This window comes from Sipha flava, unplaced genomic scaffold, assembly GCF_003268045.1.
Source record: "Sipha flava isolate LNK unplaced genomic scaffold, YSA_version1 114_pilon_pilon, whole genome shotgun sequence".
Classification (NCBI taxonomy): domain Eukaryota; kingdom Metazoa; phylum Arthropoda; class Insecta; order Hemiptera; family Aphididae; genus Sipha; species Sipha flava.
In genome coordinates, this window is record NW_020271737.1 from 727,302 (window position 1) to 752,882 (window position 25,581).

General features: G+C 26.8%; 1 protein-coding gene across 4 annotated transcripts in view; it reads right to left on the reverse strand.

Annotated features, from left to right (window-relative positions):
* The window catches only part of LOC112690376 (probable G-protein coupled receptor CG31760), a 247,310-nt gene that overhangs the window by 13,630 nt on the left and 208,099 nt on the right, over positions 1 to 25,581 (reverse strand). For all 4 annotated transcript variants that reach the window (XM_025564409.1, XM_025564402.1, XM_025564396.1 and 1 more), the window contains 8 exons: positions 17,099 to 17,282; positions 12,695 to 12,818; positions 8,293 to 8,436; positions 7,964 to 8,164; positions 4,370 to 4,438; positions 3,872 to 3,981; positions 1,911 to 2,125; positions 1,510 to 1,648 (listed from right to left, as the gene is read on the reverse strand). In XM_025564409.1, the coding sequence (XP_025420194.1) occupies positions 1,510 to 1,648; positions 1,911 to 2,125; positions 3,872 to 3,981; positions 4,370 to 4,438; positions 7,964 to 8,164; positions 8,293 to 8,436; positions 12,695 to 12,818; positions 17,099 to 17,282 (1,186 nt within the window). The remainder of the gene's footprint in view (positions 1 to 1,509; positions 1,649 to 1,910; positions 2,126 to 3,871; positions 3,982 to 4,369; positions 4,439 to 7,963; positions 8,165 to 8,292; positions 8,437 to 12,694; positions 12,819 to 17,098; positions 17,283 to 25,581) is intronic.

The window sequence follows — 25,581 nt, forward strand, 5'->3', positions numbered from 1 at the left end:
AATTCAAACACTGTATCATACCGAATTGGATGACACATTACGTCTTTCGAAAAAAATATAATATTTATTTTCTGCTGAACTTTTAAATTTATTTACATTATTTGAAATACTTTTCAAGAAATAACTAACACATTTCAATTATCATTAATAATTTTATTAGTACTCATATACTATATGTATTGAAATGTTATTTTATTTTTTTTTATACCGCCACAAATTTTAATTGGGATATTAAATATGATTGAAAATTCGACAAAAACTAAAAATTTCTTAGTTTTTTTTACCTTATTAAGAAGTTTAATACCCCTTTAAGTTTTCAAAATGAGAAACACTCTGTGATACAATTCAAATAAATAAAAAATCAGAAAATAAAATTACTAAAATGATCTAATAAATGTGCTGAACATGAAACAGATTATATTAAAAAATGTATAATTTTACATAATAAAACAATAAATGTTTGAATATTATGTAATCAAATCATATTTTTTTAATGGAATATATAAGAAAGTATAATTTTTTTTCTAATCTTGAATTCAGATTTGTCAAATATTAGCTCTTAATAAATAGTCAATATTTAACACTAAACGGTGAGTTAAGTGTTAAATATATTAAGTTCAATAATTATTAAAAATCAATATTTTATTATTTCAATAAGCTAAATTATAAAATCTATAATGCTATAAGAGCTTAAAAATATATAAATAGAAATTATTTTAAATATTCAATTTTTTTAAATTTTGTTAATCTCATCTCATATTAGATATTAGTTAAATAATAGAATATACTATTATTTCATAGAATGAAGAATTGATTGATTTAGTTAGTGAGGAGAAAGTGAAGGTTGAGGTAAAAGTGATGAAAAAGAAAAAAATGGGTATGATCAAATGGAGTTCCTGTAGATGTGTGGAAATTGTCGGGGATGTATGAATTAAATATTTTTTATAAAATGTTAATAGAGGAAAAAAATCCAGAAAATTGAAGAAAGAGTTTTATTCTGCCAATATTTAAAGGTAATGGATACATATAAAAATGTGAGAAGTATAAAGGAATAAAGCTGATGAGTCATAAAATAAAAATTTGGGAAAAAATTATAGAGGAGAGAATAAAAATTGAGACATCAATATCAGAAAATAAGTTTATTTTATACTAGTAAAATTCACAACGGATCCATTATTTTATGTTAGACAACTAGTAGAGAAAATAGGGAAAATTAGAAAATATTATGTATGTTGTTAAAAAGAAATGGTTAAATACGATTGATAATAATATAAAGGCCGTTGTCGCGTGCCTAGAAGATGTATAAAATCGAGGAAAGTGGAAGTTTAGTACAAGATTGATCGAGCCTAAATCTTTGGAAAAAAGGTGAAGGAGAACACTATATATGTAATATATAAATAATAGTTTTAGGGCAGGCAGTAGTCTTATATTGATCAAGCAATTATTTTTCTTAAATATCTTAATATTATTTTAATATATAATAAATTATATAATATATATAATACTTACATTGACACGTTAAGAAACACGGACATGATAAACTCGTTATATATCGCAATTGAAATGAATCGACTTTCATTGAATGCAGATGGCGTCTTCCGAACCATTACACACAAACGAATACCCCAAATTAAGAATACAACTTCCACTGAAAAATATTAAAAATATTAAATATAGAATCCTTGCATTCTGAAAATGTTTTATATTTTAAACTCAATCATTATAATATCGGCCATAATAATATTTAGTTTAACATCATAATCATGAAAGTTGTAAGTGATAAAAATCCAATCCATCCAATGCGAATTAGTTATGTACCACGAGGACATTTGTTGTATACATGGGCAGTTAAATGTGTTACTCAATTAAAACAAATCGAATATACTCATTCGTTATACGAATATACTTACAAATAGAAAAAGAGTGATCCCACCAATCTGTGGGACAGATATCTGTTTTAAGATTGTCTGCTGTGCGACCGACAATCGTGTGTGGTGGAGAAACCATGGTCCTGATGAACAGTATTACTGTGACAAATGCAATCATTAAAAGTAGAAGTTTAATTAACTGTTGATCAGTGATGCGAACAGTCTTTGCAGAGTTCACTTTAAACACTTGAGATACCCTGTAAATACACCAAAAAAGCCATTTCAGTTTTATAATGATGTATTTTATTATACATATAAAACAGTGATCTCAAGCCCCAGGCCCATTGGTTTTTTAACATGAAATTCGGTAAGTTATTTGTGTAATAAGTTACAAAATGTCCTTTTATTTTTATTTTATTTTTAACTTCATTATAAGTTTCTATTCTACATATATTTTTTTTTAATTTTTTAAATTTTTGAATATGATAATATTATATTCATATATTAATTATTAAATTAAAGAAATAGATTTATTGTACGTTATTAATTTTTCATTTAAGCGAAAATTATGAAGATTAAATTTTACAGGTTTTTTTTTATACTCATTGCGTAGCCCCAAAGTAAAAAAAAGAAAGTTATCCTCAGTCTCAAAAGGTTAATGATCCTCTAAATGATATCGGAAATTTAATGATATAAATATAAATTTTCAGTATCCTGAATTTTTTATTTATAATTCAAATCAAAAATATACACGTTATATTATTTATTATATTTTATCATGGTGATTGGAATCAAAAAAATTCAAACATTTATTTTGGATAAGATTTAAAAAAAAAAAAAATTACAATACAGGTGTAATTTCGTCAGATAATAAATATCTAACGTAATCTGGATATTTGTACATGAATAAATTCAAACAAGGTTCATATTTGAAATTTAAATGTAGTACAATAGAATATTTCATGTTTTATCCGAGATAAATCTTAATGAAAAGTTAAGCTACGTTTTCTAGTTAAAATAATATGATTATTTAAAGATGGCACAACAAAATTATTTTAGGTATTTAATTCCATCAAAAGTATTATTTATACTTTAAACATTAATTATTAATAAAGTATTACACTCAGAAATATATTTTATATGGAAACAATGTCTAATTAAAATAATCACAATTTCTATCATAATTTATTTAAATTATTTCTTCAGTGAAATTATACATAATTTGATGTATGATTCATATGCAATAATTTTAATTAAATCTATTTTTAATCAAATATGTTTAAATTAGTTTTTACGCAATAATATAATACAAGTACATTTTTTTTTCTTTTTTTTTTAGTGCTGACAAGGATATCAGTAGCTGGAGGAAATTACTGTAAAATGTACCTACTCATAAATATGATGAAATATGTCGGTATGAATTTGATATTCTACACAAAACCTTTCTTTTTGTAGTTAAATATTTACGTACGAATATCATTGTGCTGAATTGATGTAATTTCGCATTATAAATACTTTATTTGTGAGTATACATTTATCGATAAGTGTAGAAATGTATTGATAGTAACTATCAACTGTTGATACTTTTTTTGTCACTCCTAAATTGTGATTGAATTAGCTAGAAAGTTTATTGTACCACGCGTAAGATAAAAGTACCGAATTCAACTGACGTTTTTACTTACTATTTTATCGTAATATATTTCATTCTATTCGATTTCAATGAACATCATTATGACTAATTGCATTTGTTATATTATATGCTAATAATACGTATGTTTTTGTTCGTTGAAGTATAAAAACATTTATTTGGATGGTGTGAAATATTATATTTCATCCAGGTTAGGCGATGGAAGATAGAGGACCAATAAGCTTACGCGTGACGGAAAGTATACAGTGAAGGTAACGGTAAAGCTATTTAGTGGAAAACAAAACTTTGAAGGGGGAAATTATTTCCCAAACCATGTGCCACAATCGTTAAAAAGGAAGTAAGCGTATAAATTCACCTCCAAGTTTTCAACATAAGTGCGCCGTATGTGAGGGAAAATCCAATTTCCCGAAGCCAAAATCTCGCGGTGCACGTTATTAAATTCGGTGTTGGGTACATGACGATAATCTGAAAAAAAAAAATGAAAAACATGATTAAATTAGAACAATAAAACGCAAGTTTTCGTTTTATTATTTTTATGTGTATGGGTTACGATGCGGACGTGTAAGTGTTTTAATGTATATATATATATATATATATATATATACTATATTCATGGGATTTTAAGCTCTATCTATTTGCGTGAAACAACAATGTCAAGGTGGTAACCTTGAATTTTAAATTTGAATTTAGTTTTACTGTTTTACTGCTATCCCGTTTCTGAGAAATACTAGGTCAACGCTGTAATATTTCGTTGGTCGTTTACGCATGCATTATCCGTATTAAGGTTTTTTTTTTTTTAATCAACGACTTGCATAAAAATCGATTGAATTATTGTATTATCGTAGTATCTTACCGTTGTGTACATAAAAAAAGCTCCCAAGACTATAATTTGCAACAACACTGGACTAGCGGCTTTGACAATCTGAAACAAAAATATGATACTTACACGCAAAATCTCGAGTAGAAATTATTAATTTTGTAATAGGAAGACATATTTTATAGAGAACAAAGACTTGAAAAATAATTCAATGATTTTAAGATAAATTTATATTATATATGCCTGCATACATTCAAACACACTGTTGCGTGCCGTCGTTCAATCGTAACGATGGTTAAGTTTTTTAGGATAATACTCCAAATAAAAATACTCAAATATAATTAAACTGTTTATTTAAGAATTTTTTGAAAGTACAAAACATTAATTTAAGAAATGATCTGGCGTGAAGGTGCTTGCGCTTATACCTGTAAACCACATCTGAATATTGGTCTGTTCCCAACCCCCTTATATACTTAGGTCTCATGGGAATTGGCCGCGCATTTCTATGTAATACATTATTTCCAATTACTGTTACTACCTGGAGATGCTAAATTGTAATTAAAATGGTTGACCTCGGTAATATTACTATTCGAACATCTCTCATATTTTGTTATGCGCTTTTATTAATTGCTTTTTTATAATTCTTTGAAATGTAGTCTTGACAGCTCATATTCGTGTTACCCTCGGTTCTTACCCTTTCTCTTTATACGAATACGAATATTATATTAATAATAATCATTTCCCGATTTCTATTATTTTTAATCTACGTGGTCCCATCCATGTATTATGAGTCGTAAGGACCTACATTTATGTATGTCCGCAACAACACACACACACACCGTGTGTTTAGACAACGAATCCAAATGCAAGGAAAATAATGTTTTTGTAAACATCACGATCTTAAATTTATCACAGATACAAGTTACTGCAATATTGTGCGCCAATGTCACAATTTCGTTCTTAAAACAAAACAAACATTATATACAAACATGTATTTATATGTTATACATTATGTATTTGTTACTTAATTCTTGCACAGTTATGAAATGTCGATAAAAAATGTAATTAAAAAAAATAAAAAATACTTGAACACGTAAAATAAATGCTGGTTGACGTTTTACTAAAAATGTATAGTATATAACTGTATAGGTATATTATTATTTATATTAAATATTGTTTACATATACTTGTATGTTATATAGTTTTATAATAGGTAATGTTTATCAATTGATAACTGTAAATAAAATGAATTTTCCCTTTCATTTCGTTTTTCTTGATGCTTTATTGTATCATAATGAATATCGAATTCATTCTGTTCTTATAGTTCGATTCCTACTATATAATTTAAATGTAGTTTTTTTTAGCCATGCAAATTGAAATTAAATTTGATATGTACAAAAAAAGCGAAAAACCATTATAGTATGATGTTAGCAATTAAATTATTGAACAATATAGAAATATTTTTGTTTAATAAGGTTTATTCAATACTGTTTTTTAAGATTGTTTATAAAACACACAAATATAGATTTGAATACAATTATGGGGTAATTATTAAAATTGAAATTTTAAATATACTGAGACGTTATAATTTATTGATTAATTTTTAACAATTTAAAGTACCAATTTTAATAAATTTATAGAGAATAATTCTGAATGTTATAAAATACAAAATAGTATAAATTTACGATTGCAAATAAATGGTAAATTATTTTTGCAGTTTTTTATCAAGATGGTGTGTTTTAGTGTTCTGCATAGTTTAATCAGTCCGATCCGGTCTAGTACGGTCCTAACATACAAAATTATTGAATCGTCGGTTTTGTCCTGTTTAATAATTTTTAAGATTAGTTCGGCCTAGTCCTCAGATCAAATGCATTATTTTCAGTCCAGTCCGGTTTCAAAGAAAAATAAATTAAAATCAGTCCATTCCAGTCTCAGTCCGGTCCCAATGGTGGTACTTATATGCTAAATACAGATAAAGTTTTGTAATTAAATAAAACAAAAAAAAATCTACAACTTTAGGTATATATTTATTTACAAAGTAGGTAGTCCAGTCCAGTGTAATACTACACGCATCATATGGTACGGTTTGGACTAATACAGACTGAATCTTACGGACCGGTTCATAAACAATCCAAAATGTTTAAGATCGGACCGAAAATTCGGTCCACGGTCCACTTTATTAAATGTTATTTAATTACTGGTCCGGTCCGGTCTAAAAATAATGTGAAGCTGTCGGTTCGGTTCAATTATGCGGCGGTAATCAAAACCGCACACTTACCGTTCATAATCACACATTTTACATCGTTCAATACCGCACACATTTATTCTATTGTTAAAAAGGTAAATTTGAAAGGTCGATAGTTCAAAACCGTACACATTTGATTAACAGTTCATTTTCCTTGCATACTTTGCTTGTACGGTTCACGTTGCCGTTTCGTATGATTCCCACTCATAATGGTTTTTTTTTTATCCTGTGACCTCTTTGGGGTGGTGTTGCATAAAAAAATCGGAGGATATTTTCGTTTTACTGTCCAAGCGAGCGCAGCGAACGAGCGACTCTGCCCAGTCTCGAGGTGCAGTCATGTTATTTTAAATAAATGGATGAGTTATTGATAATATCAATGTGTGCGGTATTGAAAAGTTGAATTTGGCGGACATATGTAGGGTTAAAATATAAAAGTGTACGGATATGAACGACGACTTGTTTTTGAAAATATGCGGTTATGAACGATGCCCCAATTTTGGTCTTTGATTAACGTTTAATTGTGGTCCGGTCCGACTTCGGTCCCCTGGGACAATTTGAAATCCGGTCTGGTCCTTAAAATAACGGACCGTGCAGAGCATTAGCGTGTTGCAGTCACATAGTTAAAATATTTCGGCCCTCGTATACAATCGTTTATTCATCTGCATAAATAATATGAAATTTTTCTATTTACATCCTTTCGCGTCCTTCATTTCATTTCGCAAATAGTCACTTGCATACAGTAGCCGAAACAACTTGTAGTTAGTATGACGTAAATGGTATCTTTATTATAAATTATTTCGGTTTTGATATTTTTTGAATACTTTATACACGCTGAATTGTAAATTTAATAGTACTCTAAGAAAAACATCTCCTACAGTACATGCAATTACCATTTCACTTATAATTATATAAATAAATGATAAATGTAATACTTTGAAACTAGAAATATATTCAAAAATAAATGTCTGCCGGCAAATAATTTTGCACACGGTTGTTGGTATAACGGTTCATCGTTAGTACTCTAAAGATATTATTTTAATAATAATTATATTTTACGATAACCTAGACCTCATAACCTGCATATTATAATAAATTAGATAATTTTATTTATTTATTTTGATAAAAGTTCTATGTTTATCATATTTTTATTTTTACATTAAGTAACAAAATAGTAAACATCTACTTTTGAGGAATTTAGTAAATTATTAATTATTATGTTTCAATATATATATATATATATATATATTGTGATGTTATTACACTACCAATACCATAAGAATTATAACTTTTTTTTTTTTTATATAAATATCTAATGTTCTTAGTTTCTATTTAGAATAGCATTTGGCATGAATAAAACGATTAATGATTATAATTCTACTACGTACCTTGAGATTACTATACTTGTACGTAAGAATAGCAACCATCGGTAAAAATCCAATGACCAAAAGTGTCAACAATAATATCGTGATTCTAAGAATGATGTCGTAGGTAGCGATGCATGGGCTAAAATCAACGCAATCATCACAACCTTCTGCGCATTTTTTACATTGAAAATTTATTTCGACGTTGTATGTATTAGGTTTATTCTAGTAAATCAAAAAAAAAAAAAAAAATCATAAAATCAACGCATTTATATTTTATCATTATTATTTTGGTGATTCTGTAACGAGAATAAATATAGTTACGCGTCTATAAAACAAAATATTATACTCACCAACATGAGTTTTTCGTACTCCTCTTCTACTACGACACCATTGAAAGACTTTTCAGTGGTTGTGGTGTTCGGGAAATAATACCCTTTACGGCACACGCATTTGTAACTTCCTCGACGGAATCCAAACCCTGGCAGAGAGACACACTAAAAAATAAAAAAAACAAATAAATTAAACCTAATAATATGCTCAGATTTTATTATAGATTATTAATTTCCAAAGTGAATTTTTTTAGTAGGTGGTTTCAAAATTATCAGTATACACGTGTTATTATACTCGTAATATTTTTAACTCGGAATGCTGTCTGTAGTATATTATATTATATTTCAAAATGGTGTATACTATTATCATGTATCAAATAATCAACCGGATCGCTTGAGCTGTTTCTATAAATATGTATGACTTGATAAGTCTATAAACATTAAACATAGGGTTTTTTGGTGTATATGATTGTAATGTAAATTTCAAAAATAAATTTAAAAAAATAAGGACCCCAACAATGTAATTGAAAGTAGTGAATATTTATTATCACTATAAAGGCATTTTATATATTGCCTGTTTATACACATTGGATTTTTATTATTTTCTACGCCCATTACAAACGGGTTTAAAGGTTATATATGAAAATCCACTGTCAAAGTCAACTGGTATTTCAATTATTTAATAAAAATAATTTATTTTGAAAGAAAATAATATTTTATTAATATATATTTTTAGTGGATCTTTGTCGCATACGGTGATAGATTTCATTAAAATATTACGTATATTCAATTCATAAATGTATTGATATTTAAATGAACTAAGTAAAATAGCTCTTGATTAAAGATTAAGAATATATGAGCTTTAAAATCTAATAGCAAAAACGCATGTATTTAGTCAAATTTAGTTAATTTCATTTATAGTTTAATTCATTGTAAATTTTTTTATAAAAAAAATATTAGAAGGTTTTGTTTTCTAGCTTAGTAAAAAACAGCTAAACTTAATATAGGTAGGATCAATAGTAATAAATTAATCCCCGGTAGATCAAACGTTTTAATAATTTTCAAAAAATATTTTTATATGATATAAAATGGATTTTTTTTATTAATATTGTTTTAATACGCGTTGAACTGAAAGATATTTGACTGAATGAACAATTTAATAAAATTTAACTTTATAAATATATCTTAGCATACGAAATTTAATTCAATTTAGCATATAAATTACAAGTTAAATATTAAGATTAATACCACGATAACGAAGAAGTGTAATAATAAGTTATGTAACGTAAGAGCCGGAAGAAAATAGCTGTTGATGGTAAAGATAAACATAACTCTTATCCGTTTTCTTAAAAATTTAAAACAATTAATTTAATTATTTTAAATTTTAGATATATTCACATGTACTTGAAATATATTTCACAAAATCACTTGCATAAATTACTTTTCTAGAAGACTACTTAAGCATTATCATTGTTTTTAATATAAAAATGCTATTAAACACATAAATGTGAAATGTTATTTTAAAAATAATTAGATAGTGATACTAAGCATCAATAATTCATAGACTAAATTGAGAATTGCATACAATATCATATTCTATTACATTATATTGATTATATATACATTATATTAGATAAATACAACTATTCAATTTTTTTAATCAGAGAATGTCAATGATTTAAAAATAATTAAAAATATTAATGTATAACAATTATATCGTTATATTGTAAGAACAACATAACTTTTGTTGTTTTTAAGTTAATATAATTTAATAATTTTAATAACCATTATATTACCATTTTTCATAGTACTTTAATAAAACCATAAATGTCAAGTTTAAAATAACTTTATTCTAACTAATAATGAAAACATAAATACTAATTTTATTAATATATTATTTAATGTTATTTCATTATAATTTAATATGGGTTTTTAACTTTAAAAATTCTAATATTTTTACACTATTTTTAAGTCGATTATTAACAAATAATTTGAATCAATAAATGTAAATGAATCATATATTTGAATTAATTTTGGTGTATTTTATATCGTTAATGTAAAGCAAATTTTCAATATTTTCGGATGACTAATCCTGTTTTGTTATTTCAAAAAATACTATATTCAATAACTTTGTAAATAATTCAAAAACCTAGAAAGTACATTAAATTTATATCACAACTTTCACGCTTTGAACTATATTACAGTTATGAATTAAGTTAAAATTTGCCAAACTAGATAATTGATTAAAATTAAACTCCTGTAAACTAAAAGTTTTATTAAAAAATAAACTTGTTATGTTTTCATAACTATAGTTATAGTTATAGTCTTAATTTTTTCTTACGTTGAATAACGTTCTTACGTCTGAGTTTTGTTTAATTAAATTATTTTTTTTTTTTAGTAAATATTTGTACAACATTTTACTTTTTTCTGTTATCAATTAGCTCAAGTTTTTTATCTTCATTAAATGTAATTTAAAATATATGACTATTGGACAAAAGTCACATTGTTGTTATACGAGTACTATTTATATACCTGATTTAATTACTTAATATACTTAGTAATATTAGTAAAAATGCCTCTAATTTTTTTTTTTTTTTATTATAATAGTAATACTATCGGTTTAAGAGAATCTTTGGCCCAATTCAGGTGATGTCGTTGGGAAATATTTGCAATTAAAAATGTAAAAACACATTTATGAGTATAAAAATTACATGTATATTCGTTGCAGTTGGTACGTATTTTAACTAGTTCACTATATAATCACTTACTGTTGCTAATTGACGAATTCCGCATAGTAAAATAGACTTAACACGCAATTTAAACTTTTTAATTATTCATAAACAAATTTGTAGTGCCAATAAAAATGTAATGCAATTAATCGACGTAGTTGACATAGATCAAAACATGAATGATTGTATTTTACAAAAATTTAAATAGGCTAATATTTGATTTAAAAATAAAACGTACAAGGGTCAAAAGTTGTTTATTTATATTTGAGTTTTCTTGCATTATTGAGGAATTATTAAATTGTTTGTATTTATTTTTTCAAATACAAACATACACATTATTAATTTTAGTTTTAATGTTTAGCCCATTGTGGCAACCGATTTAAATTAATATGAGTTTTATTTTCACTGTATTTATTGTTTATTTCAATAAAATTTCAGGATACATGGTTTATAAACAAAATTTGACGAATTTTATGACGGAAATACACATAAGTGATAAAAACCAGTTATATTTTTGATGGATTTCTCCTTGATATTTACGGGGAGTTAAATTTAAATAATTTTGACATACTGAAATTGTTAGATTTGAGGAATATAATATACAAATTTAACATCAAAATTATGATGAGTTTATATGTCAAATATTGTGGTAAGTTTACAAAAGAAAATTTGTTTTTAATTTTCGTATAAAATTCATATCAATTACATTAAATATGATAGTTAAAAACAAAAAAAAACTATTACTTATCTGAAGTTATAACAATTTTGCTTAGCACTATATTTCATTATAGTTGCAGTAAAATATTTAAAATTAAATAGAGATTTACAAAATATATTTTTAATCACGGATATTTTGATTGTATGTTCATGAAAACCAATCGCTTTGATTATGTACTAAATTATATTATGTTGATTTTCGGCATAGAAAATGATATGTTATACTCATGGACCCATGCACATATCATAAATATAATTTCCTATAATGAACACACATTCATTCATATTCAAAAGTCGGGAGAACGATTGTATTGGATAAAAATTAATTATTAATAAAAGTTTCGATTGACTAAAATAGTCAAATATTTGTCCTATTCAAATAATATTTAAAAGGCAGTCGAATAAATAATACTTTATTATATATATATTCTATAATTATATTTCTGTAAGAAAGAAAATTTCTTAACACTTTAACAATTTTTTCAGTTTCAAGTATTAGACTAAATTATTTTAAGTATCAACTCGAAACTAAAAAGTAGAAAGATCATGGTTTTATCAGTTTTAGTCGATCTATAAGACGATTCCTTAATATATATATATATATATATATATATATATATATATATATATATATATATATATTTAGTAAAATAATTTTATATTCTCCATCAAAAATATAAAATTCAATAAAAGTGTATGGAATAATTATTTAGGTATAAATGGCAAATATTATCAATGTTTATTGTTTACAACTAAACTAATATTTAGCTATTTTTAATTTTTTTGAACTATTCAAATACAAGTATTTTATATTAATTTAAAATAATTGACGAAATTAATTTTTCTTGAATGTATTTAAAATACAATTAAAATTATATATATATATATATATATACTAGAATTCATACACAACACTTTTCGTAGACAGATCTCATTAGTTATTAAAAATTAAATATAAATATATATTTTAATCTTACTTGAGTAGTGTCATTTTTACATTTATTCGAAGAAGCAAAAATATTCAACTTTGTACTTCCTTCAGGTAAACTGCACTGATCAATATCTACTCGCCTTAGATCGATATCGATTCCACTTGTGCCTCTGTAATAGTAAGAAAAATAATATTTTTGATATTATTATTATAACTGTTATTCTGTTATTATTACTTAAAGTTAATAATTAAAATGTTTGTAATATTTAAACAATAATTTATAGAAACTCATAGGAATGTGATTCTTAACATTGAGTTATTTTTTAACAATTATTCATAAAGAAAAATATATTTTTCGCAACAAAAATAATGAGCATTATTATTATGATTGGGAATTTGATGTAAAGGCATCTTTTTTTCTTAAGTTCCAAATCGTAGGTCCGTATGCAGAAAATGTATTACAAGAGATACTAATTAATTGAATGTAGTTTTTATTTTGAGTTTTTTTTGCATTTTATGTCAAATTTAATTTAATATGCATTTTTAGGGCAAATGTTTTTATGGCATTTTTTAAGCTTTTAGAGCATTTTTAGAATTTATCTATTAATTCTTAAATATTCGGGTATTTTATCTCACGTTTCGGCACTTGCTCGATGAAAACTTGCACGTTTAGTTTATAATCTACTAAATTAATATATTTACAAATACGAGCATATCGGCTCATATACATATTTTATGAAAAATAGAACAAAATTAAAACAATCAAAAGAAATTTTTCTATTTGCAAGAGTCACCGAAACCATGGACCCCCATCGAGGAAGGTTCAAGACGTGGTATCTCCCCTACCCCCCCCCTGAGATAATAATATGAAATAGTAATTTTTTAAAATACTATAATAATTATATTATATATATATATATATATCATACTTAAATTGGTTATACTTTACAAATATAATAATTCTCCAGGCTAAAAATGAATTTATTTATTTATTTCTGAGTATAAATTAATAAATATATTATATTAATAAATTTATATTTTAATAATTATGAATTTATATGCAATATATTTCACTAAAATAATTACGTCATGTTCAAGTTAATTTTAATTAATTTTATTTACTATTTATATTTTGTATATAGAATAAAGTTAGTAAATAACTTCTATAATTGCTCAAATATTTGTTTTTTTAAATTGTTACAGAATTCTAAAAAAAATCAAAATCAAAATAAATAATGATGATGTACTCAATACTGTTTATATCCATCATTACAATTTAAATACCTACTTCATTCAATAATCAAGTCCGAAAGTATTGAACGTAATATTTAATACTATAAATATTAGTATATACTAGTATACTTCACAATCCTGACTGTTATAATGAAAAATAATTTTGTTGTAGAAATTCAGAAAACAAATTAAATTGAATTATTTTATCATTTTTCTCTTATATATTTTAATTGCATAAGTAAAAAATTATATATTTCTATAACTAATTTATTATGAAATACCAATAAAAATATAATATAATTATGAAGAGAAAAGACAATTTTAGGAGGTTACTGTATAGATTCGTTACAATAGAAAAGCCCTTTTATACTTCGAAAAAATTATAAAAGTATAAAATATTTTTAATCAATTAAAGTTGTCAAGGTATATTTAACTGAATTTTATAAGACGCTATATATCACAGCAGTTTATTTATTAGGTAATACGCTTCATAATATACTGTGATTTTTTTTATTATTAATAAGGTACATTCTTAAGAATCAAGAAAATAATTTTACCATAATTTACAACATATGTTAAGTGATTTTCAGTTTTGTCTGTAATGTTTTTAAAATTAACATTATAGTTTATAATATGTTGCAATTGGGCTGTATATGTGTTGTTATAATTGATACTATATCAATCAAAATGTATTCACAGTCTACAAGAAATCATTAATAGTCTTCCTGTCAAATTTATTTTCGTTATATTTTACAATTGAGTAATCTATAGCCAGTGTCATAAACTATTTTTCTTTGGAACTAACCGAATAACAATTTAACGATGAAAATAAATAGTGTTTGGTGACATATAAAAAAGTACGAATTGGTTATAGAATAAGTTTAAGATAAGTGCGTGTAAATATACGTCGACCAAAGCATCGTCTGAAAACAAAAGAACAGTAGAAGTGCCGTAATGTTTAACGAACATTAATGAAATTTGCTCACGTGAGCTATGGATTGTCGAAAAGATGAATTTTAAAGATGCCTGACTAGAAAAATTAGTCTTTACTCGCGATTCGTATCAGCGTTGAACCGTGACAAGTTATTCGATGTATTATGCAATTGATAATTTTTGCCATATTTATCTTATGATGATAAAATAATCTACTAAAAGTGTCCAAATGTTTTTTATAGTATCATTATTAATAATATGTTAAAAATACTTGTTAAAAAAAATGTCCGAATAAATATTACATTACAATCATCAGGTTATTGTGTATCGATCTTAAGGCCCATAATTGTCTTGTAGCTGTTATTGATGTTCAACAAACTTGCTCAATTTTTTTTATTTTTATTGAATACATCGTTTTGATTTGAGCACTTTTCGCCGAGCAATTATCAGCAGAGAAGGCATAGATTGTTGGTATCCTACCAGTAGCGTCAACACCACTTATTATTAAGAAATATGATAATAATAATTTTTCCACTTTCATTTTTAACTGTCGTTCAAATATCAAACTCGTCGGTTCATTTCACAATTATATCATATTAATTATCCTGTCAATAACACACGTATTAGCTGAACGATTGCACTGAGGAAACAACACAGCCAAATGTAGCGATATTGTCCTCCTGGCGATTACGAAATTTCAAAAGTTTGCTTCAGAACAAAATTTAATAAATATAAAAAATTCCAATTTTAATGAACAACTGGACGCTAAATATTATTACACCCGTTACTTGAAAGAACCGTTTTCATACACTATTGGCGACCGCATGCAGCGTATCACCAAATGTCACACAGCTGTTTTATACGAATTGATTCGAATGTGTTGTATGGCTGCTACACCACTAGTAATGTGTGTGATGTATTGCAAGATTAATGATAGAGTAATATTGCTTGCACAGAAATCCTCAGTATAGTATAAAATAAATTTGCGTTCAGTTATCAGGGGCGTATACAAGGGGGGATGTGCGAGTTAAATCCCCCCGTAGATCTTTTTAAAATTGCATAAAATAGTATTTTTAATGTAAGGAAATTATAAGAAAACAAAAGAATATTGCAAATATTTATTGTATATTATTATTTTCATAATATATATCTTTTATTATTTATTATTTAAATATGCAGGTACTTAGGTTTAGGAATTTTCCTTCCATAATAATTTGTTTGCAACTGACCCCCGCATACAAAATGTATGTATACGCCACTGACAGCAATTAAAATCGTCTAATAATTGATCGTAAAAATAATAACATGTTTGTAAAACATAAACGAAATACGTAATAAGTATAGTATATGAATGAAGTGAAATAATTAGACATACGAATACTGAGTTAACTAACAAAAATATAATAATTATTATGAATTAAATGATATATCTTATATCCAATGTAATTTATTGGTTATCACGTGTACGTATTCTATTTTAATATTATATTAATCGGTTATCACACTACTTCGCAGATTAGCCTAAATACTATTTCACTCAGAAATTGATTATGATATATTATAATATATTATTATTATATACGTTTGTCGATGTGTATCAATTATCGTATAACTGACGTGTTTTATAAAAATCTGAGTTATTGAACGTATATAATATTTATACATTGAATAGTTTGATAAATTTCTCTACTGATTATTTAATAAGAAATACATAAGAACTAAGAGGAGACATAAATCGAAGTAAAATAATGGGTTTTAGATGATGTACAAAAGACAAAAATCGGTTGAAAGCACTACTTGACTAATTCATTAGGTAGTGACTGAAACGTAATTATATTAAACCGATCTCGCGTTACGTGAAAACGACAAGATTTTAATGATATACCATATTGTCTTCGCATGAGGTGCTTGCCGTCTTTACAATTATTATATGTAGAACATCATTAAAGAGAATCTTAAGAAGTTCGGCTGCTGAAATCGGCAAAAACTAACCGTAGTTACCTAAAGATTACATCCTAGCTTAAAATCAACACACTGTCAATAGCTAAATTAGACCTTTCAACGTGATCATCCGCAAAAGGATTGTTTGTCTGAACAAGAAACTCTTGACCCTTTCGCAATACGTGTAATGGAAATCTCCGAGCCTTCATTATAAAAACAAACATTAGTAAATTTAATATTCTCTCCGTAGAACTTGAATAATATTTTATGAGGGTCGGGAATAAAGGAACCAATAATTATCAACGAAAACCCTAAATTTCAAATAAAATCAGCGGTCACTTACTTAAAAAAGTACTTTCCATCTTTGAAAGCAAAAAATGGTACGGTATATGTGAGCATCCATATGTTACCACCACCACAATCGTAATATGGTTTACTCCATTTACCATCTTCATACGAGACCGCTAGTATATCGTCAGGGAAACTTTTTGTGTGACTCGTTTGATTCCATGTGTACGTGTTAATTGCTGAAAAAAAAATTGTTTATCAATTATTATGGAGAATCCAAGAATGATAATAATTTTAAATAATATTAATTTAATAATTAATTATTAAATCATTTTAAGTACTATTAAAATTAATACTATGCCACGAAAAATATCGATAACCATTACAGTCATACTCCAAAATTACTCGTATTTAAGATTAATTTATCTTTTTTTAAATGTTTCCACATTGCATTAGTGTGAATATGTTTGAGTCTATTCAAGTTATGTTACGGCCATATCCATCCTCAACAAAATAATGTCATAACCCCTTTGTGATAGAATATAATTCGAAGGCACTGACACTAAATTTTTATTTACTAATCATTTGAAGTGTAAAATTAACTGTGTTATGAGATGTATTTAAATGTATTTAAAAAACAAATGGGCCTTAACCACAGATCATGTATGAATAACATTATTAATCAAATAAATACATGGAACCTGCATTACTATTGAATAATATTTTTGGTTGGAAATCACATAGGATTTGTTCGACGTTAACCTAATTTTATTAATACTTATATTTATATAGATCGAAAATAACGTATATTATTTTGTTGTAAGTCATTCAAAAATTTGAGTGATGTTATTGACTCTATCTCTATAATCATACATTTTCCATAAATATTTATAACATTGGATTTTTTGTGTTGTAATTTAATCTATAACTCAAATGTATATTTTGAGTTTTCAATTATAGGTTCATAATAAATGTTTAAAATAATTTAAAACATTTTCTAAATGTTTTTCAACAAGTTGACGCGGACCCATGTGGCAGCCGTTATCGAAACGTCTGTCGCCGACCGTGCCTTTATCTCTCTCATCAACCACCAGACCGCGGCACACCATCTCTCTAATCAATCAATGGACAGGAAACGCGAACGGTTGCGGTGACGTCCGCACGGCAACAATATCGAACCGGTTAGTTCCTGCTGTTCTCGAAACACTGTATATGTGAACACACGACCTCTTTTTCGTTTACCCGACTCTTTTTCCGATCGGTGTCATTTTTTCAGTATGTTAATCTACATTATTGTTGTTATTGTATTCGTAGTAAACGGTTAAAATTGATCTATCATATTTGTCAAGATTAAATGATCACCACTGTGCAATTTTTTAGGGTTGCCAATAAAAGTTCACAAATGAAGATATAATAAATAAATGTAAAAAAAAAAAAAAAAATACTAACGAACCGAAATCTTCGAATTGATAAATTTATTAATATAAAAATTGCTTGAATAATAAACGTTATATGAATAACAAACTTTGATCCTAATGTAAAATCTTAATGGTGTTGTCTTAGTAAATAACAACGAATTTTTTTTTTTTTTTTAAGAACGATTTATTCTTGTCTATGATTTAGAACGGTTTTTGATTATTTACACTCTCCAACGATCTTTTTGATTATTATTTGATAAACAAAACACTACTAATTTTCCTAATTCTTATTACGATGTAATCTATTTTTCTTCGCTATTTTTAATTGTGATCATCAAAAAACTATATATTATATGTAAATAATTAAAAATTATATTATTTATTTTGGTTTTACATAGAATTATTATTAAAACGTGAATTTATATTGTTTATATTTAAATAATAAACTATGAAAATTGAAATATTTTCTTTACAAGAAAGCTGTTATAAACGTTGGTCGTAGTAAATCTGCGTAGGCACATACGGAATAATAACTACTGTTTGAAGATTCGGTCCGGTTCGACTTACGCCCTGGTCCGGTTATTAGCGCGATAACAGAGCACACCAGAGTGGTCTAAATATTTACCGCTAACTCAGTTGACCATAACGATACGGTATTTCGACTTTTCGGTACCGTAATGAATAGTTAAACTTTATACTAGTCAAACATTGTACACGGTCGGACGGCAAACGGTTGAGGGGGTGGTTAGGGACACAGTCGACACGAAATCCGCGGAAAACGATCTCGTCGGGGGGGGGGGGGGGCCGGCGGGGGGAGAGCCGCGGACGAGGGGCGGGCCCGGGGGGGGGGGGGGGGGGGGGGGGGGGGGGGGGCTACGACCCGTGAACTTAAAGCATGGCACAAAGCCGTAGTGAGCCATTTTTTATCCAAAGACGAAACCGAAGCCGTGCACCCCCTAGGTTCTAGGGTTGTCGCATTCGCAGCTTTTAATATGTACAGTACGATTCGAAACAATCTGAAATATTGTAATTAGGTTTCTAGCAAAACAAGAAATAACATTTTTAGTCGGAAGTATATATTTATTATTTATCATCTTCTTATGTTATGATAAACAAATAAATTTGATATTTGCAAATTATTAGATGTTTCAAAACAATAGTTAAAATAATAATAAAAAAATTTACAACAATTATTATTTATAATTTAATTGTTTTCGCTTTTGTGACAGCAAATATAATGTAGATATTAAGCAGATAGCGACCGATCGTTAAATAAACGGAAAATAGTCATAAAGATAACATAATATATATACTATTAATAATAAAATATAAAATTATAGTAATAATAATAATAGTAATAAATACTAAAAATAATTCAATAATTCTAAAGTAATAAACGAGTAATCAACGAAGAAATACATTTTATATCGAAAATATAATACTACATTAACGGATCGGTGATTAGTAATGCAAAATATTTAAATATTATACTGTTAACTGAATAGTACTAAACGATAATTAATACTTTTTCTCAAATTAATCGTTTAATGTTTTTGCGCCCCCCAGCTTCTGGCGCCTATGACAAGTGCTTCGCTCGCCTCATCCTAAATACAGCTCTGGTACGACACCTGTCAACAGAATCTGTACGCCTTTGTAAGTCGCATCGCGAAAAATTGCGGGCACGTCTTCGTGGCGAATTCGATGGGACCGAAATGCAGGTAAAAACGTACTTGTTTCGTTTCGCTGTGCACTCGAGTCGGATCGCGGACTCCGATTGTTTCTCACCGGCCGTCCGGCCCAGAGGTGGAACTAGGGCCGTGTTAAGAGGGGGTTCAAAGGGGGCAATTTCCCCCGTACGCCGTATTTTTTTAAATGTAAGTATTAATAATTAATACACAATAATATTTATTGAGTTTTAACAGTATTTAACAAAGTTAAAAATATCAAATTAGTTGTTAATAATAACAAAAATTTCGCCCGGGGATGAATCCCCGTTTTCTATCCCCTAGTTTTGCCCCGGATCCGGCCGAACCCTTCCGATACCATTTCGCGTTTCAAAACAGTTTTGCACCATTAGTAATAAGTTCATTAGGCTGTCAATCGGTTCGTCGTTCGAAACTTGTCGTAAATCGTCAGTAAAAATGTCGCTTTAACAACACTTTACGGTGCGCGTCCGTGTCAACCAGATCTTGGAGTAGGGGCCCCTTCACACGTAGCCACTCGGCAGTGCTTCTTAGCAGCACGTCAGTGGAGTTTAAATTGCATACCTATATGACTACCTATTATTATAAATTGAACGATAGGACATAAATGTTCAGCAACATGTAATACGTTTTGATAGCATTTATGTCATCACAAGTTATCCGATGAACATTTGTGGTTAAAATTTCTCTGCTTATAATTGTCTATAAAATACGATATTTTTTGTTCCTTAGTTTCATTTATATATACATATATACTTTTGATGAAATATTGATAGCCAATGTAATATTTGCAGCGAAAATCAAAGTTGGACGTAAATAACAAGTCATGGAAAATAAAGCTTTGTTTAACTCACTGTAGAAAAAAAATCACATTATGCCTCTTAATAAAACGCCCGTAGTGTTATGTACTCAAGTAAACTCACAACTTTAATTTAATTTTACGATCAAGGGCAGTGGGATATATTATTGAATGAAAAGAAGATTTTGTTCTATTTGCTTGTTATATAATGGTTACTAGAGGGCAACGAGGTATATAATTGAATGGAAAGTAAAAATATATTGTTTTATTTTCTTATATTAAAAAAAAAAAATTAAGTAAAACTAGATCACTACAATAGTAACAAGTTCTTCAATCTATAAATAAGAAATTTTTTCAAAAAAAAAAGATGAATAATATGTAATAAATATATGATAAATATAAATATGTAAATAAATATGTAATAAATATGTAATAATTTTATGTAATAAAAATTTAATTTTGATTAAAATATAAATAGTTTAAATGTATAAGTTAAAAATAATTTATTATAATATAAAATATACCTATTTTTCTAAACAAAAAATGCCATATAAATATTTTTAAACGGCATCATAATTATTCTTAAATTGTATTAAATACAATAATTACACAGATGTATTTCGTTTATATATATTTTACGATAGAATTTTTAAAACTGAGAAAATAACACATTCTTATAACCTATTCCAAGGATAAAACAAAAAATAGCTTATATCTTGGGTTACTTTTTATTCCGAATTGCCTACGCTTTTAACATTTAAATACATACAATTGTGAATCTTTTTTAAGTATTTATGTTTGACTGTCATTATTTCTATTATTAATATTGTATACATATTTTAATTACGACTAAAAATCGACTGATGATTAAGGAGTAAATTTAAAAATACTTTAAAGTACTTGTTCGCGCAACATTGTTCTAGAATTTTCGACACAATTCGATAGCCGACTCCTCTCCCTTTATTTTATCGTTATTCTTGTCATCAACATTAATCAACATAACAGAAACGACGGCGTCGCGAGAGCCGGTTTTCTTTTAAGCGCAGTTATAGTCCGTTTGGTCGTCGAAACAGGTGTGCGTCGAGCGCGAGTGTCATTTCGGTCGTGTGGATTTTTATCGTACGAGTGTGCTTCGACAAGAACTTTGTTCAACGGTAGATGTCCAGATACGTGTGTTGGAGCTAGCCGATTTATCCACATTGAAGACATCTATCGGACCTGAATTCGTCGCACGTGCATTGGGCACGATCGCATGGGCGCAACTAAACGAATTTCAGGCCAATCCAGATACAGAAGCGAGCACATAATGACGCTCGGTGTCGGCCATTATTATATTATTATACTGTGCGCCACCTTTATTATTATTAATCTTGTTTCTATTGTACTCGTAATTTGTATTATTTATCATGTGAGCCTCACAATTTGTATATTAACGTAATTATAATATCATGATTGTATATCAGTATTTTATGTATTTAATATTGTTAATTCCCTACATACTTATACTTAATTCTTATAATATTATTATCTTTATTTGATTGTTTGGCATAAAATATTTTGTTAAGTGTGCTGGTAATGAAATATTTTTACTAAGTTTGTAGTCACTATATTAGTATTCACATTTTGCGAGTCATTGCAGCAGACGACGCCTTTTGTACGTGCCATTACGGCGAAACAGTACTTTAAGAATCAAATCTATTGAATTTCCAAGCCTTTGAATTTTATACAGTTCAGCCCAAATTTTATGTAAAGTATAATATTATATTACAAAAGAAAAAAAATCTAAATGTACCTAAATTCACTGAATTTTACATTATATAACAAGTTTAACACATACATTTACACTTTAATTACACTTTCTATTCTTAATACGTCCTAAGATCGTAATTTGCTCAAAAATATTTATTGCGTATGTTATTAATAATATTATAATCAAAACCGTAAGCTATTCAAATATTTAATTATTTAATATAGTTTATATAAATAGATAATAGAGCATACTGAATTTTATTTTACCGTGTATTAGGTGTATATATAAATACATGTAAAAATGATAAAAATTTTTATATTATAATTCTAAATTAAAATTTACTGTACTTTTTAAATAGCTATTTTTTATAAAAATTCAATGTATTAAAATATTATAAGCAACTACAATAACCAACTGAAGCCATTTCACTACTATTGGGGGGGGGGGAAATAGTCAAATAGTCACGTTACAGGAGTTCGCTTTAATTTTATTATAATAGTAGTGATTAATATATTGTATTGATACATTGATATTATGAATAATAAAGGACTGATTATAAATAAAAATATAATATAATATTAATTGCAATTTTACTATCAAAACGTTTCGAGCTCTAAATACGGTAACGGTTTTGGAATCAGTGGTGAATAAGTGGTGATAAGAGGCCGTATACGAGTATAAAAGTATTATATTGCAAACCCCACATAAACATGTAGGCATATTCATTGTATCTTATAGTTACTATCACATTTCCTCGTCTATCCCAAAAAATAATACCACTACCTGCTCTGTCAACAGTAAGATGGCTCGAATTATTATTCGAACAAAAAGCACTTCATTGGCCGTGATTAGAATATATTTGATAATAAATCTGATAAAAATAAATAAATAGGCCTATGAATTTTAAAAAATAAATATGAATATAGTAAATCACATGCATAACTATTTTATTTTTATTTAGTTAATTATAGCTGCACATAGGAGCACGTCAATCATTAACACGATTAAGTTAGCGGTGCCGTTACACACCCTGCCCCAACACAAATTACAAGACTCTGAAGTCTTATTTTCTCTACAAACAGAATCCAGCTACCATTTTTGGGATGAAGATCAAATTTATGATATCCCTAAACCAAACTATTATTCTCTAGACCTTAAGTGTACAGTTTTCTTATGCTTCAAATCGTTTTTGTGTTACAGTCGAAATTAGCAAAACATTCAGATAGAAAATTAAATCTGTATTAAATTAAATTATTTTTCATATTTATTTTTACAATACTAGTTGCTACCATGTAAATTATAGACAGTTATTTATTTTTATTTTTATACTTAATTTTTGAAAAATTGATTAAAAGAAATGACTGCTATAATAATTGATCACGTTGGTATAAAGCAAACAAATTTTTATTTTTATTCTATACCCCGCTTCAATGTATTTTGCTTACCACCATACGTTTAGATTTTTTATTAAAAATTATAATTTTTGTCAAACTATACACAAAATTCTTATTCTACTATCTTTATAATTTATACTATCTTCAACTGTTGCAGTCACTCATTTGTTACTTAACTTTAATCTCTCTATTGGTTTTAGATAAATAACTAGAGCCCCATGTTATATGGCCATATGAGGTGCATAAGGATCTACAACTTTTCTTATATCCTATTTGTTATCAACCATCATTCTCAACAATCCACCAAGAAGACTAAAGAAAATGGCCTAGAGAACCTAAACAAGAAAAAATCGGTTTCCCTTCCACTCTTTAAATTTAGTAGGAAGTACTGTTACTGTTTCTAACAATGTTTTTAACCAAGCCGTCTAATTATTAAATTATTTATAACATATTTGCTTTTCGTATGGATTTTTAATTAAGTTTTTATAAATAATAATAATGAAAAAAAAAAAAAACTGTAATTTTTTGGCTGTATATTGTACTTCATAATAAAACTCATATTTTTCTTAAGTAAATTTAGTAAATAAGGTAAATAGATTCATCTACAGTTTTAGGATATATTATTGAAATTATGACTTTCTTGGTTGAGCGTTGCTTAGATTTCTATTGCTGATTTTAAAACGTTTATTTTAATTTAAAAATATTTAAAAATAATTATAAATTATAAAAATTGTATTAAAATTAATAGTATTGTACGCAATAGGGACTACTAGGTATAATTTAATATAATTTTTCATTTTTATTTTCAATAATTCTAAAGCCCGTGACCCATCGACGTATTAATAGACCAAAATGTATGTGTAATAATTTTATCGATCAGAAATAAAGATGAGGATTCTATTTTCCATTCTTTGTTAAAATCTATCCAGCAAGCTTGTTATGTTTTGATTGTTCCATTTATTGAAATAGAAAATAAATATTCAAAATTCAACAAGATATGAAGAACAAAAAAATAAGTAAAATACTTCTTGAATGAAAACCCTTATAAAATAAAAAAAAAAAAAAACGACAAATATTCAACTAAAATGAAATCGATTTGAAATAAGAAAATATTCATTTATCGAAAATTGACCTTCTATTGTTATTATTATTATTATTTTTTTTTTAACAAATATAAAATATTAGTTTGTAGCCACAACTCTTGGCTCAGTTAATTTAATATGGTCAATTTGCAATATCTAATAAAACATTGACAAAAACTAATTAGTAAAATCTAAAGAAAACTTAATTAAATTTATTTTAGCCATCAAGTTTTTAAAGAGTTAGTTTAAAAAATATAAATATATCAGTATCATATTATTCATGTTTATCTAAGCAAATAATATATTCTTTTAATTTGTATTTCATATTGAGTTTGAGTAATATGCTACTAGTAAGTTTTTTTTTTAACAATATAAATTAATGAATATGTTAA